At 40.3% G+C, this 15,684-nt stretch overlaps 2 protein-coding genes across 2 annotated transcripts; both read left to right on the top strand.

The window, feature by feature from the left end:
• Nucleotides 1–2,290: 2,290 nt before the first annotated feature.
• On the top strand, nt 2,291–3,407 carry LOC125769672 (uncharacterized protein K02A2.6-like). Its single transcript, XM_049438479.1, has one exon. The coding sequence runs from the start codon at nt 2,622–2,624 to the stop codon at nt 3,381–3,383; it is 762 nt and encodes a 253-aa protein (XP_049294436.1). The 5' UTR covers nt 2,291–2,621; the 3' UTR covers nt 3,384–3,407.
• Nucleotides 3,408–8,847: 5,440 nt separating this feature from the next.
• On the top strand, nt 8,848–10,639 carry LOC125769465 (uncharacterized). The gene is given in 2 exon segments (XM_049438198.1): nt 8,848–9,521; nt 10,187–10,639. Coding segments are annotated over 2 exon segments (915 nt in total). The 5' UTR covers nt 8,848–8,936; the 3' UTR covers nt 10,517–10,639.
• Nucleotides 10,640–15,684: the final 5,045 nt, after the last annotated feature.

Raw genomic sequence — 15,684 nt, 5'->3', positions numbered from 1 at the left:
CTCAGTTGCCGTGAACGTTCCTGAATCTTTCGACCAACAAAATGCGGACGAACAGACTGTAGAACAATCTTCTGTAATGCACCGCACGAGGAAGAGAAGGTTAAAAACAAGAACCGAACGTCAATTGGAAGCCATGCAGGAACATAACAAAATTTTGGAAAAGCGATTGAAGTTCGGCGAAGAACGTTTTGCATTTTGTTATGGTGCACCCTGTGTTGTCGGAACCACGCACTGACAGCCACTCAGCTATGACGAGCGATCGTCATAAGCAGGACGTGTGCGCGAGTGACGTAGGGCACTGACCGAGGATCGGCTCAGCGCGTCCGAGTTTTGTGTGTTAAAAATTCCGTCTTCGAGGAAACGACGCAGGATGAGCAAACCAGCAGGAGATCCATCATCGGATGAACAGCGACGAATATCGGAATTATTTAATACAGCCGCTATTTTCCCTCACCAGCAAGCGCCACATAATTTGCACCAACGGCCATCGCAAAATGCTGCACAAGCGTCATCATCGGCGTCAGCATTTTCGGCATCATCGGGAGAAGGTACCATCATTTTGGAAATGCTACAACTTATGCGACAGCAATTGGCACAGCAACAAGCATTTATGGCTCAATTCACGCAGCAGAATCCACAACCAGCAACACAAACACCGCACCCACCTCCCGCACAGAATAACTGCACTGAACAGCTTATTGAATGGCTAGCAAGCAGCATCACCGAGTTCCGGTTCGAGCCCGAGTCAGCCTTCACATTTGAAATGAGGTATTCACGCTATGAGGCCCGTTTCACCAGCGAGACTTCCCGACTGGACGACGTGACCAAAAGCAGGCTGCTTTTGCGCAAATTAGGACCGACTGAGCATCAAAGGTTTACAAACTTCATTCTGCCAACCTTACCCCGAGATTTGTCTTTCAAACAGACAGTAGATAAATTGAAGCTCATCTTCGGGAAAGTCGAGTCACTGTTAAACAAGCGCTACAAGTGTATGCAAACAAAAAAAGCAGTCGGAGAGGATATTTTGGAATACGCTGCAAGGGTAAATCGAGCATGCGAGAATTTTCAGTTAGCTGGCATGACTGTAGATCAATTTAAATGCCTTGCGTTCGTATGTGGCATGAAGGAAGAGGCAGACACCGAATTACGAACCAGAGCATTAGCAGCAATCGAGAAGGCAAAGGTGTCGAACCTAGAAGAACTTGCAGCAGATTGCCAATACATTGCAAGTATTAAGCAAGACACCACCTTGCTTGCTGCCAAGGATGAAAAAGTGTTGGCAATACAACACCAGCGGCCAGCGTCTCGATTTAACCAACAGCATCAACAAGGTCATCGACAAGAGCATCAGCAGCGGCAAAATCATCATCAGCAATACAACAGAAAGGACAAACCGACAGACCCATGTTGGTTATGCGGAGCACTACAAATCGCATAAGTGTCGTGATTGTGGTCGAACGGGTCATCGAGAGGGCCACTGTAAAGCTGCGGGGCCACGACAGTTGAGACTTTCCCTCAAACTTCCTCAGTCACTCAAATCCCTCAAAAAACGTCTCAAAACCAGTGTTGCCGTGGCCGTTTGAGGTTTTCCTCAATTTTGGTCAACAATCACTCATGCTGCCTCTCTTTCCGTCAGCGACAACAAACAGTGTTTGACAAATGCTACGTATTTCATGTAATTGTGAACTTTGTTTAAAGGCGTTTTTTGATCAATTTAATGGAAAATATGGTCAATAAAATGTTATTTTAAAGAAAAGAAAGTATTTAAACATTTTATCAATCAAAAGAACGAAATTCAAGGATAGTCTTTCGCATATAAAGTTTAGTTTTTAAATTAAAACGTATACATAAATTGTGTCACACACTGTGCAACAAATGAACAATTTACCGTCGAAAAAAACAAAAAAAATTAACACACATATACGGTGTTAAATTATAATTAATGTTAATTTTAGTTCTTCAATAGATATTTGCATTAACAATGGCACAAGAAAAGTGTACTTTTATTGAAAAAAATCTCAAACAAAAATATGTTTTGTTTACATTCTGAACGGCAGAGGCATCGGAACTGTCAAAACGATTCCTCAAAAAAAGTCTCAAAAAGTTTTTGAGGTTTTTGTAGATCGGCCAGGTTTTCCTCAAAACGCAAATCCCTCAAAATCACTCATGAGTTCCTGAGGTTTTGAGTTCTGAGGGAATCCTCAACTGTCGTGGCCCCGCAGCTTAACAGAACAAATCGCCACAAACATCAGCGAAGATTTCAAGGAAAGCATCAAGCCAACTTGCGTGTCATCACAGTCAACGTGTGCAGTGTTCGTGGGCGCCGCAAGTACGTAAAGCTGGCGATTAATGAAACTCCCGCTGAGCTTCAGCTAGATACGGGTTCCGATATTTCGATCATCAACCGGCAATTGTGGCAGCGTATCGTAAAACCACCATTGACTCAACCTGCAGTTCAAGCTAAAACCGCTACAGGAGCAGGATTGTAGATATGTGGAGAGTTTCAGGCCAACATCAAGATCGGAAGCTTTACGAAGACGGCTACAATCCGAGTAGTGACGGTAGACATATCGCTACTGGGAGCAGATTTCATCGAGCTTTTTAATCTTGGTTCAATCCCAATGGACAGTTTTTGTAACAAGATTTGTAGTGTAGCAGCTATACCCAGTAGCATACAGCAGCAGTTTCCAGCAGTTTTTAGTGGAACGGGGCTATGCACTAAGGCTCAAGTGCAGCTTCATTTAAAGCACGACTGTCGACCAGTTTTCAGCCCAAAAAGACCAGTAGCATACGCGATGCAAGAAACAGTGGACCAGGAGCTAGATCGGTTAGAAAAAGCAGGTATTATTACACCTACCGACTATTCAGAATGGGCAGCTCCAATAGTGGTAGTTCGCAAAGCAAATGGCACCATTCGTATCTGTGGCGACTATTCCACTGGACTAAATTCGGCTCTAAAATCACACGAACATCCACTACCAGTACCGGAAGACATACTCGCAAAATTAGCCCATTGCGAATATTTCAGCAAAATCGATCTTTCGGACGCTTTTCTGCAAGTAGAAATCGAGGAACAGTATCGGCCACTACTAACCATCAACACTCATCGTGGCTTGTATTTATATAACAGACTGCCGCCTGGAGTGAAAATAGCGCCCGCAGCATTTCAACAAATTATGGACGCTATGTTGGCCGGTTTAAAGGGAGCTTGCGGATACATGGATGATGTGGTAGTTGGAGGCAGAACAAGCAAAGAGCACGACGATCATTTGTCCAGACTACTGCATAGAATACAAGATTATGGGTTCACAATTCGAGAGGAAAAATGTGCCTTCAAAAATAAAAGCATCGAGTATTTGGGATCGTCGACCGTAATGGATTAAAACCAAACCCGGCAAAAATAGCAGCAATCCTCAACCTGCCTGCACCAACAGACGTGAGTGGTGTTCGCTCATTTTTGGGAGCGGTCAACTATTATGGAAAGTTTGTCCCAAAAATGCGCAACCTTCGTTACCCGCTGGACAATCTGTTAAAGAACGACGGCAAATTCACTTGGAATCAACAATGCGAAAAGCCATTTCGCACGTTCAAAGAGATCCTTTCATCAAAGCTGCTTCTTACGCATTACGATCCGGCAGCAGACATCATTGTCGCAGCGGATGCATCATCCGTGGGACTTGGGGCAACGATCAGCCACAAGTTTCCGGACGGATCAGTGAAGGTAGTTCAACATGCTTCACGGGCCTTATCAAAAGCTGAACAGAACTACAGCCAAATAGATCGTGAAGGATTAGCCATCGTTTTCGCCGTCACAAAATTTCACAAGATGCTGTACGGCCGACACTTCCATCTGCAAACCGATCACCGGCCCCTGCTTCGTATTTTTGGATCGAAAAAGGGCAGTCCAGTCTACACAGCGAACCGCCTGCAGAGGTTTGCCTTGACGTTACAGTTGTACGACTTTTCAATAGAGTACGTGCCTACTGGATTGTTTGGAAACGCCGACGCGTCCTGTCTCGACTGATCAGGGACTACGCTAAGCCGGAATCGGACTACATCATCTCTAATTTGAGTTTGGAGGATGATTTAAGGTTCGTAGCAGTGCAAGCCATTAATTCATTTCCTCTGACCTTTGTAGATGTGCAGAAAGCTACACAAGAAGATACATTGTTAAGAAAACTCAGTCATTATGTAACGGACGGATGGCCCCGTAACGCATCTTTCGGGTCGGCACGATTCCATCATCGGAAGGAAGGCTTGTCTAAGGTAGACGGCTGCATTTTGTTCGGGGAGAGATTGGTGATCCCTGCAAAGCTTCGTGCCAGATTTTTGACGCAACTCCACCGAGGGCATCCAGGCATTCAACGGATGAAGGCGCTAGCCAGATGTTACGTTTACTGGCCATCCCTCGATAATGACGTACAGGATGTTGTTGCGACTTGTCCAGCCTGTGCCGTCGCAGCAAAGTCTCCACCACACTCAGCTCCAGCACCGTGGCCCAAAGTTAGTACGCCTTGGCAACGGGTCCACATCGACTACGCAGGACCTTTAAACGGCGAGTATTTCTTGGTAGTAGTCGATGCGTTTATGAAATGGTCCGAGATCATCAAAACGTCCAGCACCACGTCAGTAGCAACCATAGCAATATTGAGATCGATTTTTGCACGTTTCGGAGTGCCTGTTACTATCATCAGCGATAACGGCACACAGTTTGTTAGCTCAGAATTTAAGGAATTTTGTCTAAAGAACGGCATAAATCATATTACTACAGCACCCACAGTCCAATGGCCAAGCCGAGCGTTTTGTTGACACGTTTAAAAGGGCAATCAAGAAAATCACATACAATGGACTGGGAATACAGGAGGCCTTAGATATTTTCCTTCAAACATATCGCTCAACACCAAACGCACAATTAGAAAACAGTACACCAGCAAAGCTAATGTTTGGAAGGCCAATACCTAAATGCTTAGAGTTATTACATCCCGTACCAACCCCTTTGTTAGGAAGTCAGCATGGAACAAGAAGAGGATTTCAAAACGGTGCTCCAGTATATGCTAAGTTGTTTAAACCTAATAGTTGGGAATGGGTACCAGGTACTGTTGTAGGAAGCATAGGTAGAGTCATGTACAAAATAAGGACTAAAGAACGGATAATTCGATCCCATATTAACCAGTTGCGCAAGCGAGCAAGAGACAATGAGAGGGTTACACATGATGCGAATCCAAAGGTTGCATTAGATTTGCTAATGGATACATGGAACATTCCTTTAACATCTAGCATTCAGTATTCCGATCCAAGAAGTCCAACCCCAATACTGAATCCACCAGCAGCGACCGTTATGCCAAACATCCCGACGGTATTTTCACCTCAAAAGGATGTTTTACGGTAGGACGAAGCTAAATATTCCGTAGTAGGCTGGCTCAAAAAATGGTACAAGTGGTTCGGTTTCCTGAGTGTGTTGGCCAAGTGAAAGTATTCAAGAAAGCAAAATGACCGTATTTTACCACCAGAATATTATTTTGAAGCAATTGCACAAAGATTTGACATTTTTAAATTTCTGAGCGGGAATTGATGAATGGTAGCGGCACCACATCACAGGACCGAAGATCAAATCCCATCCAAGCCAAACCCCCGTACGCAGGTCTGACTGTCTCGCTACGGGTAAATAAAGCAAAGGGAAGGCAAGAATGGTTGGCCAAGACCTCTTCAAGTTGCAGTAAATTTAAAAAAGGAATGAGAGTACAATCGATACCAGGTAATACCTGTCCAGCGAAAAGGCAATAGCAATTAAAGATAGTAATAATATTACCAGGACCGGGCAACCGGGCCACCATTGGGCACTTTCAATTTTGAAAAACAGTGAAAACACCCATTAATATACGGCGTTAAACTGATCTCATTCGTTGTCGTTAAGGTGTGAGGAATTTTAGAAATTTCTTAGACATTTTATTCAACAATTTTCTATATTTTTTGGTTGTAGAAAACGGAATACATGTCCTACGCTCCGAAAATATTAAAATATTCCTTTTCCGTGATCGATTCTACAATGGCACATCATGAAACCTGGATGTAAGAGACGGCCAGGGCGCCTCAAACGGAACTTTCTAAGGTCGACTACAGACGGGCCGCGGAAGACGCGGTACCGCGGAAAACGCGTATACCTTGTGTTGTCAATACCATACTTTTATGACAGTAACAGGTCAATACCATTCTTTTATAACAGCTGACAAATCGACGCTCCTCCAAACGCGGGTGCAGTTCCGCAGAGTTGTAGATGTTCAACAATTTTGCGTTTCCGCAGTACCGCGTTTGATGACATTTCATTGTTGACAGCCGACTCGTACCGAGCCGATCCGAGCCGAGTCGAACCGAAGTGCTGTTTTGACAATGATAGTTATAGGCGACGTACACATGACGGCTCATGAGACGTCCAAAAAAGCCAAAGTCATACAAAATTTCAAAAAAATTGGATCCTGCCCTGGACGCGTTCACAAATCGCGAAGCGAAAGAGGGTTCGGGAAATATTAAATTATACCTGCGATCCGCATTAGAATGCCACGTACGCTGCATTCGGGGTAGCAATCGGTAAAGCGTTGTTTTGCTTAAGCGTGCTGTAAGCATAGAGGGTTTGTTTCGGCTTTCTACGAAGTTACTTGTGGACGTGGCCAGGGCGGGGGCGTTGTGTGTGTACGCTCGCATACGCGTTTTCCGCGGTACCACGTCTTCAGCGGGTCGTCTGTAGTCAACCGTATAAAAGTATGGTATTCACAACACAAGTTATACGCGTTTTCCGCGGCCCGTAGGCTTCTATCAAATTCTTCCATATTTCAATTTTTCCTATTTTGGCGATTGTATTAGAATTTTTGTGCGCAATTCTGACGGAGCCAAGACCATTGTGCAGGAGTAAATTGATAGATATAGGTGCTGTTTCTGACGAACGATTGTTCACAAACTATAGTTTCTAGTGAATCTATCATCGTATCATTGACGAATGTTATATGTATACCACATTTTCAAATTTTCGTCAATGTGACGGTTTATGTTATTCATACAGTCTGCAACACCTAGTTTTTTGAGAGTAGCCGAAAAAGTTGAAAAGGTAGATAAAAGTGATGTTCAACAAAATTGGAGAGAAAAAAAAAGTAATTTTTGAATGATTTTTTCAAATTTTTAACCTTACGCTATCATAGTTTTTCGCTGGATAAAAATCCTTATTAATCTCGGGTTCTGATATTTTTTTAATAGGACATGTACGTTCCGTATTTTTCCATAATGCTGAAAAATAACCTTGTATAGTCCCCACAACGTGTACAAAGATAATTAACCGAGGGATAAAATAGATAGCTTTGGGATGTAAACCGCTTCAATTGTGGCGTAATCATCTATAAGTAAAGGTAAAATCTGATATGAAAGGGAATCATTGAAAATACTAGTATTTATTTCCAGTTTTGTTTTACTTTCTTCGTAAAAATGCCAACTTCGCAGAGGCGGATTTTCCTAAAGGCAGACTAAGCGGCCGCGTGCTCCCAAACGAATTGGTACTAGTCAGGCGCGGATTTAGCGGTACGCAAAATAAGAAGATGCTTGAGCTGTTAAACGCGTTTGGTTTATCTCGATTTTTTTCACCGTCTGGTCCGAATGATTAGAATAAATCCTTACGGTTTTATATTATGCACAAACCTTTTCATGTACATATAAAATGTATTTTAAAATGATATTTGAAAAACAAAAAGAAATATACATAAAGACCATAGAATAACATTCTGGTACTTAAAGGCGTCAATTTAAAAGGAACACGAGCTATGAACCGCATTTCCGCAAAGAAAACTACACTTACGAACGATCGTTCGATTCGTTGCAGTTGCTCAACGAGTAACTGTAGACGTTACATGGTAAATGAAATCTATCGAAAAGTAGGGTAAGTGTAAGAGATATCGAGGGTAAGTGTAAGAGAAGTTAAGGGTCTATCGGTAAGAGATATCGCAATTTTCATAAAGTGTTAACAAAATTTCGTCCAATTTGCTGTCAGTCGATAACTCGGCAGGTACTGAAAATAAGAAACCACTGCATAAAAAAAATGAATGAAGCACTTTTCTGAATGATAAAATGATTCTAAAATTTATGCTATTTTTTAAAAAAATTTAAAAATTCGATAAATAATTTATTTTTCACTTTAAAGGCTGCCGAAAATGGGTACATGCCGAAAGAGGATGTTTGACAGTTAAATGCTGTGTATTTTAATAGCAAAAAAAATCGACCTAGTAGGCTGAATTGTAATTTCGGTATCAAATAGCAGATTGAAACTCGAAACGAAACACATTTTTGTGGACGATCTTATAAAATGAAGAATAAAACTAAAAACTACGACGAGAATGCAATTCGTGATTGTATTCAATTAATTAATCATTCAAACGTAAGTTTATCTGAAGCCTGCAAGCAGTATAAAGTTCCGCGAACAACAATTCAATATCGCCTTAGTCATCGGTGGCAGTCAGGAACGTCCAATGGTCCCTCATCCATTTTGTCGCATGATGAGGTGAAAAAAATTGCACTTTGGATAGTGCAGCAACGAGGATTTCCAGTGACAAGGAACAATTTATTAACAAAAATTGCAGAATTCATAAATATCGATTCAAGAACAACTCCATTCAAGGATAACATGCCTGGTATGTTCTTTGTTATAAATGGTTCATGTCATAGCTTAATGTCTACATTAAAAAAATACAGGACGGAAATGGCTTCAATCTTTTTTAAAGCGAAACCCAGAAATTTCTTTTCGAAAACCAGAAACAGTTTCGTCAGCGAGTAGCAGAGTCAGTGAATCTGATATCAGAAGCTGGTTCGATTCAGTATACAAATGGCTCTGTGAAAACAATTTTGCGGATATTTTAAATGACCCTTCAAGAGTTTTTAATGGAGATGAAACATCTTTCTATATGCATCCAAAAACGAAAGAAGTGCTTGCACAAAAGGGATTTCGAAATGTGTACGAAATTGAAAAAGCGCCAGCGAAACAAAATATAACGGTAATGATTTCATTTAGTGCGAATGGCTTTATGGTGCATCCACATGTGATACTACCAGGACAAAGAATACGAAAAGAAATTATTCAAGGATTTCCTTCTGAATGGGGTATAGGGCAAAGTGAACGTGGCTGGATGGACACGAATAACTTTAGAGATTATATAGAAAAAGTATTTCATCCCTGTCTCGTTAGAGAAGGTACAACATTTCCTATATTATTCGTCGATGGCCATGTATCCCATAAGTCTATAGAAGTTGCAGATGTTTGCCAATCACTTGGAATTATGTTGATTGCACTATATCCAAATTCAACTCATATACTACAGCCAGCGGATGTTGCAGTGTTTAAACCACCTTAAGATGCTTGGAGAATTTCATTGGAAAAATGGCGCTTTGAACATCCTACTGAAAATTTTACACTCAATTCTTTTGGTCAAATGTTGGAAACTGCTATGAAAAATGGAATTAAAGCAAACAGTATCGAAAGTGGGTTCCAAGCATGAGGATTGCACTCTTTTCCCCGGAAAATTAGGATTTTTCGAAATTCCTGAATAAAAGACCGCTCCAGTCCAATCGTGATGATCAAAACCTCGTAGAAAACGCATGTTTTAATGCAACGGATCAAGCTACAATAACACCTGAACATTCGCAAAACCCAATACAATTTGCGTCTATCCCAGTGGACAAATTGTGCCACGCAATGGACATGATTGGCGAAGATACGTTGCATAAAATATTGCAAAACGATATATGGAACCTATCGCATACTGAAAGGTGTATCAAGTATTTTTACACGGAAGTCATTAAGCCACATATAAAAATAGACTCTCAATACGAAAATGGTAAACTGCAACACGAAGAGTTAAACAACTTGGGAATCGACATATCTATTGAATCAGACCACTCGCGTCAACTACACCCTCGCGACATGAACGAAGAGCTTTTAAGTGGATCATCAAGCCAACAAACCAATCAGTATGTTGTAGATGAAAACCATGAAGTCGAAACCAGTGGAACAGATTTTTCTGGTCAGCCTTTCAGTACTTCTAAGTCTTCACGATTAACTATTGAAAACCTTGACATCGAACAGGATCATGGATTAAATCGATCTAATCAAAGTATATCCATCGAACGAATCGAACAGCATTCTCCAAAATAACTTTGCGACGTCGTATTCATGAGGGAGGAATCTGTAAATGAAACTATAAGTAATACTCAAAATAGTGAAAATTTGCTACTTTCACAAGTTTTTGATTTGCCATCTACTCCTCACCGAAGCGTGAAACATCGCAATTTCAAATTGCGTTATTATCCTGTGTTAACTGCAGGTGAAAGATTACACGAGATGAACATGAAAGAAGAGGAAAAAGTTCGGCAGCAGGAGGAACGAAAATTTAAAGCTGTGCAATGCCAAAAAGCCAAAGAGCTACGAGAAGCTGAACAAATAGCGAAAAAAGAAGCTCGATTGAAGAGAAAAAACGAAAAAGATTGAAAGAAACAGAGCAATAAGCGCAAGAAATTATTATAGGTAGCTAATAGAAACAAGGTTATTTATGCTCCTTAATGCCATAATTTTTTTATTTGTTTGGTTAAAAATATAATTCCTAATCGTGCATTGTGTAACTGTTGAGAAAAGCGAAACTTTCTCAATCGACTTTAGCAAGAATTTTCGAACTTCCCTTATTTTTTTTTACTGAACAATTTTATTTAGCGTTTTGTGGACGAGGTTCAAAAATTGGTCTTGCTCTGATCGTCTCTCAATTGCTACTGCCCTATGCTTGACCTATGGACACACATAATCCGTGCGCATAAATGTTTTTGCCTTATTTGGGCATACTAATTTTGGTTGTTCGCCGAAGGTAGAACGATGACCCTAACGAACCTTTTCCCGAACCTAATCCTAGCATTTAGCGCCACCTAGTGTGCGGTCCGTCAACCCAAGTGAACATTCAGCAACTCTAGATGTCAATTAGTTCGAGCCGATTCGAATGTCACGTTGGTTTGTTTACGATCATCTGTTACATGCGGTCTGTAATTACGCGTATTACAAGACAGTGAATCGTGCTATTATGGAGTTAGGTGTTGCTCGTTCGAGTGCTATTTATCGACTGACTCTTTATTCTTAGTCTAATACATACATACATATACTTACATCTAACGCTTACACTATACGCTTATACGCTAACCTACACTTACGACACTACATTCTCCCCCTTAAACGAAGTTTACTTTCTATCTAGGATACTTTAATCTTGGTTGTCCTTCCAGTCTTTTCGATCGTCTTAACGGTGGAGGACTTGATTCACTCCTTTTCCTTTTATGTGAAATATTTACATTTGTTGGTACTACAATTACATTCTTACTCATCCTACTATCCTTTTTCCTTATTTGGTTTTTATGCACCATGCGTATTACTCCATTCAGACTTATTAAGTATCTTAGACCACTTATTTTCTTTTTGACTATTGCTGGAATCCATCTCATATGTTCCTTAAAGTGATTTTTGTAATACACTTCTTCCTCTTCTTCATACTGATCATGATTTGTTATCATTGGAACTTGCCTTCTTGATTCTACCTTAGTTAAGATTTGTCTTTCGTGTCCTTTTATAGGATTTACTTTTGTTATTAATGTGTGTGGTACGTAGCAAAATACTCTCTCCGACGGCGTGACTTTAGTTACAGTACATGGACTATTTCTATAACTGATTAGAAAGTGATTCAGCTTCCTTTGTAGACTTAATGGTTTTAATCTTGTATCCAACAAATACTTTTTTAGACTATCTTTTACTGTCCTAACCGCTCTCTCGGCCAACCCGTTTGACTGTGGGTGGTACGGCGGGGACTTACTCACTTTTATACCTTTTGCTCTTAAGAACGACAAAAACTTTTCTGAACTAAATGGAGGACCATTATCTGACACGATTTCCTCTGGTAACCCAAAATATGCAAAAAATATTTCTAGCATCTCTATAACATTTTCTGCCTTAGTACTTTTCATAATTTTTACTTCCATGAACTTGGAAAAACTATCGACTATTATAAATAACGTACTATTTTCAAAAAAGAAAAAATCTATATGCACTCTTTGAAACGGACGCGTACATTGCAACCATTTGGTTGCGACTATTTCTTTTGGTACGATTTGTCTACACTGACAGACTTGACATGCTTTTATATACTGCTCAAAATCTCTATCCATATTTTTCCACCACACGAGTTTCCTAGCTGACATTTTCATTCTTACCAAACCATCATGGTTTTCATGGAATAGACTGACTATTTTATCTTTCAGCTTATCTGGTATTACTACTCGATCGTTAAAAAATAATACTCCATCTTCTATTGCTAAACTGTTACTAACTTTAGCATAATCTTTCAACTCCCATTTCACATTGTTCGACCATCCATACTTAACATTTTTGTAGACTTTTTGCAAAATACTATCTGACTTTTGGAATTGTTTGACCAACTCAATATCGATAATTGAGGAAGACGAAATCGCATTTAATTGTGTGAACTCCTCATCTATCTCTAAAATTTCTGCCAAAGGTAATCTACTTAACCCATCCACGTGACCCATACATTTTCCTGGCCTATGCTCTATCACATATTCATAATTGGCTAATAACAATGCCCATCGGCTCAGCCTAGCTACTGCTATAGACGAAGTTGTTCTTGACGGTTTGAATATTTCTTTGACGCCTGAGTTATCTGTTACCAGTTTGAATTTGATTCCGTAAATGTATTTATGAAACTTTTGGACACCGAAAACAACGGCTAATGCTTCCTTATGAACCTGTGCGTAATTTCTCTGTGCTTGAGAAAGAGTTGTTGAAGCAAAATATATAGGTTTTTCTACCCCTCCAATTTCATGAGACAAAACTGCACCTAAACCGTAAGGACTTGCATCTACTGCTAAAATAACAGGTTTTTTAGGATCAAATGGTACTAAAACGTTGTTATCTACTAACATTGATTTCGCTTTTTCGAATGATTCCTGACATTCCTTTGACCATACATATTTTTTGTCTTTGCGTAGAAGTTCATACATCGGACTCAATATTGTTGCTAGATTTGGCAAAAACCTGCTGTAATAATTTATCATGCCTAGATACGCTTGTAATTGCATCACATCTGATGGTACCGGTGCTTCAATAATCGCTTTTACTTTTGACTCATTTGGTGTTATTCCGTTCTTTGATATTTTGTAGCCTAGGTACTCTATTTCTGTTTTAAAAAATTCCGACTTCTTTTCGTTTATCTTTACTTTATGCAATTCCAGCCTTTTTAAAACTTCGCATACATTCTCCATGCATTGTTTTTCATTTTCTCCGCCAACGAGTATGTCGTCCATATACGCAATGCCTTTAGTCTTTAACAATATTTGATCTACTATTGTTTGAAATATTGCAGGCGCAGACTGTACTCCAAATGGCATTCTAGTGTACTTGTATAGCCCTTTATGCGTATTTATAGTACAAATATTTTGCGAATTTTCTGATAACTTTACTTGCAAGTACGCTCCTGTTAGGTCTATTTTGCAAAAAACTGTCCAATTTGCAATTTTCGCCAAAATATCATCAATCCTCGGTAATGGGTAATGTTCTACCGTAAGATATTTATTTATCGTAGCTTTTCCATCCAAACAGATACGTACTGAGCCATCACTTTTTCCTACAACCACTATAGGGCTCGCCCACGCTGATGTACGTATTGGTACTAGTATACCGTCATTCACTAATTTATCTAGGTTGGCTTCAACTTTTTCTATTAATGCGAACGGCACTGAATACGCTTTATGGAAAATTGGGGTAAAATTAGGTTTTAACACTAAACTGGCTTCAAACCCTTCTATCGTTTCCTTGTTATTTCCGTTTGTTAGATTCGGAAACATTTTTTTCATGTCTCCAAGCCATTTGTCCGCTTCGATTTGATTTAATTTAAAACCTTTTCGCCAATCCGGAAATAATATATCCAACGCATCACGACCTAGTAAAGGATTACCGTTATTTTCTGTTTTAATTACGTTGACTTCTAGACGGACCGTTTTACTTTTTATCGCTACGTTTACGCATATTTTTCCTAACGGTGTCAGACGTTGACCCGATGCCGTAATAAAACGCAAATGTGTTTGTTCTAATTCGACATTAGCAAACTCTTTCCGATACACACTCTCCGGTATTACCGTATTACACGCACCACAGTCTATCTCAAACGCAATGTCTACACCGTTGATATTTAAAACGCACACTTCTGGATTACTGATCGTATTCTCTTCTAATATGCGTGTTAGCGACACATCCTTCGGTTCCGCTCGCAAACTATGCACGTTCGTACTTCGGCAACACGACGACACATGACCATACTTCTTACAGTTGAAACACTGCCACATACGCGCAGGACATGTCTGTGGATTATGCGATCTTCCACATCTGTAACACTGCTGCTGCTGCTGCTGCTGCTGCTGCTGCTGCTGCTGCTGCTGCTTGCTCTCCTGCTTATGCGTGTAGCTCTGTTGATGTAAAGGTGTACTGTTCCCACGGTGGTAGTGCACTTTTGGACCGACGCTTCGTTTTGGCGCACACTTAATCACCGCCATTTCCCTCTGTTTCTCTTTCGATGTAAATGTTTCGTTTTGTTCATCCGCAGCTTCCCATGTTCTGGCGATATTTTCTGCACTCTCGAATGTTAACTCGGACTCTCGAAGAAGACGTTTCCTTAGTCCTTCATCTCGGACACCAACTACTAATTGATCTCGCAAGCTTTCCTTTAGACAGCACGTGAATTTACACGATTGTGCGAGCGATTTCAGTTCCACGATGTACTCCGCAACAGAACTATCTTTTTGTAGACAGTTTCTAAAGTTGAACCGTTCCGCCACTACGTTGACTTTCTGTTCCAATTGCTCTTGCAGCTTAATGCACAGCTTCTCGTAGTTTAGCGTCTTTGGCTGTTCAGGCAACACCATCTTTGATATGAGGCTATACAGCGATGCTCCTCCCAACGTTAACAACATCACTGTTTTCTTTGAATCTTCCACCTCGTTAACTTGGAAAAAAATATCAATACGTTCCAAGTACTCCCTGATGCTTTCGCCCATGACAAATGGTTCAATTTCTCCGATTAACGACATGACTAATATTTGACTTTTCGTTTGCTTTTTCCTCGTCGCCAACTATTATGGAGTTAGGTGTTGCTCGTTCGAGTGCTATTTATCGACTGACTCTTTATTCTTAGTCTAATACATACATACATATACTTACATCTAACGCTTACACTATACGCTTATACGCTAACCTACACTTACGACACTACACGTGCCAACAGTAACTTTTTTTTATAAACTCTGCCTTTATCTTTATTTCACTTGATGAAAATTAATTTGAGGGTCTTCTGCACAAGGCTGCGTATAACTGGTAGACTGAACACATTTGGAATCCCCACTTCTAACTTCGAAAAAAGGTTCATTATAGGCATAACCCATACCAACTAGACACATCTGTTAGTCTACGGTTCGTCCATGATGTCATGCTAAATTCCAAAAAAAATAGCACGAAGTATAAGATTGATTAGAAATAATTAGTGCAATACGGAAATGCATGTGTTAACCGTTAGTCTGTGAGTTTGAAAACCACCGACAGCATTGTTCACAGCTCGC

The sequence above is a fragment of the Anopheles funestus genome, chromosome 3RL (assembly GCF_943734845.2).
Source record: "Anopheles funestus chromosome 3RL, idAnoFuneDA-416_04, whole genome shotgun sequence".
Lineage (NCBI taxonomy): Eukaryota > Metazoa > Arthropoda > Insecta > Diptera > Culicidae > Anopheles > Anopheles funestus.
Note: the sequence above shows the minus strand (reverse complement) of the source record. Positions and strands in the feature narration are given on the sequence as shown.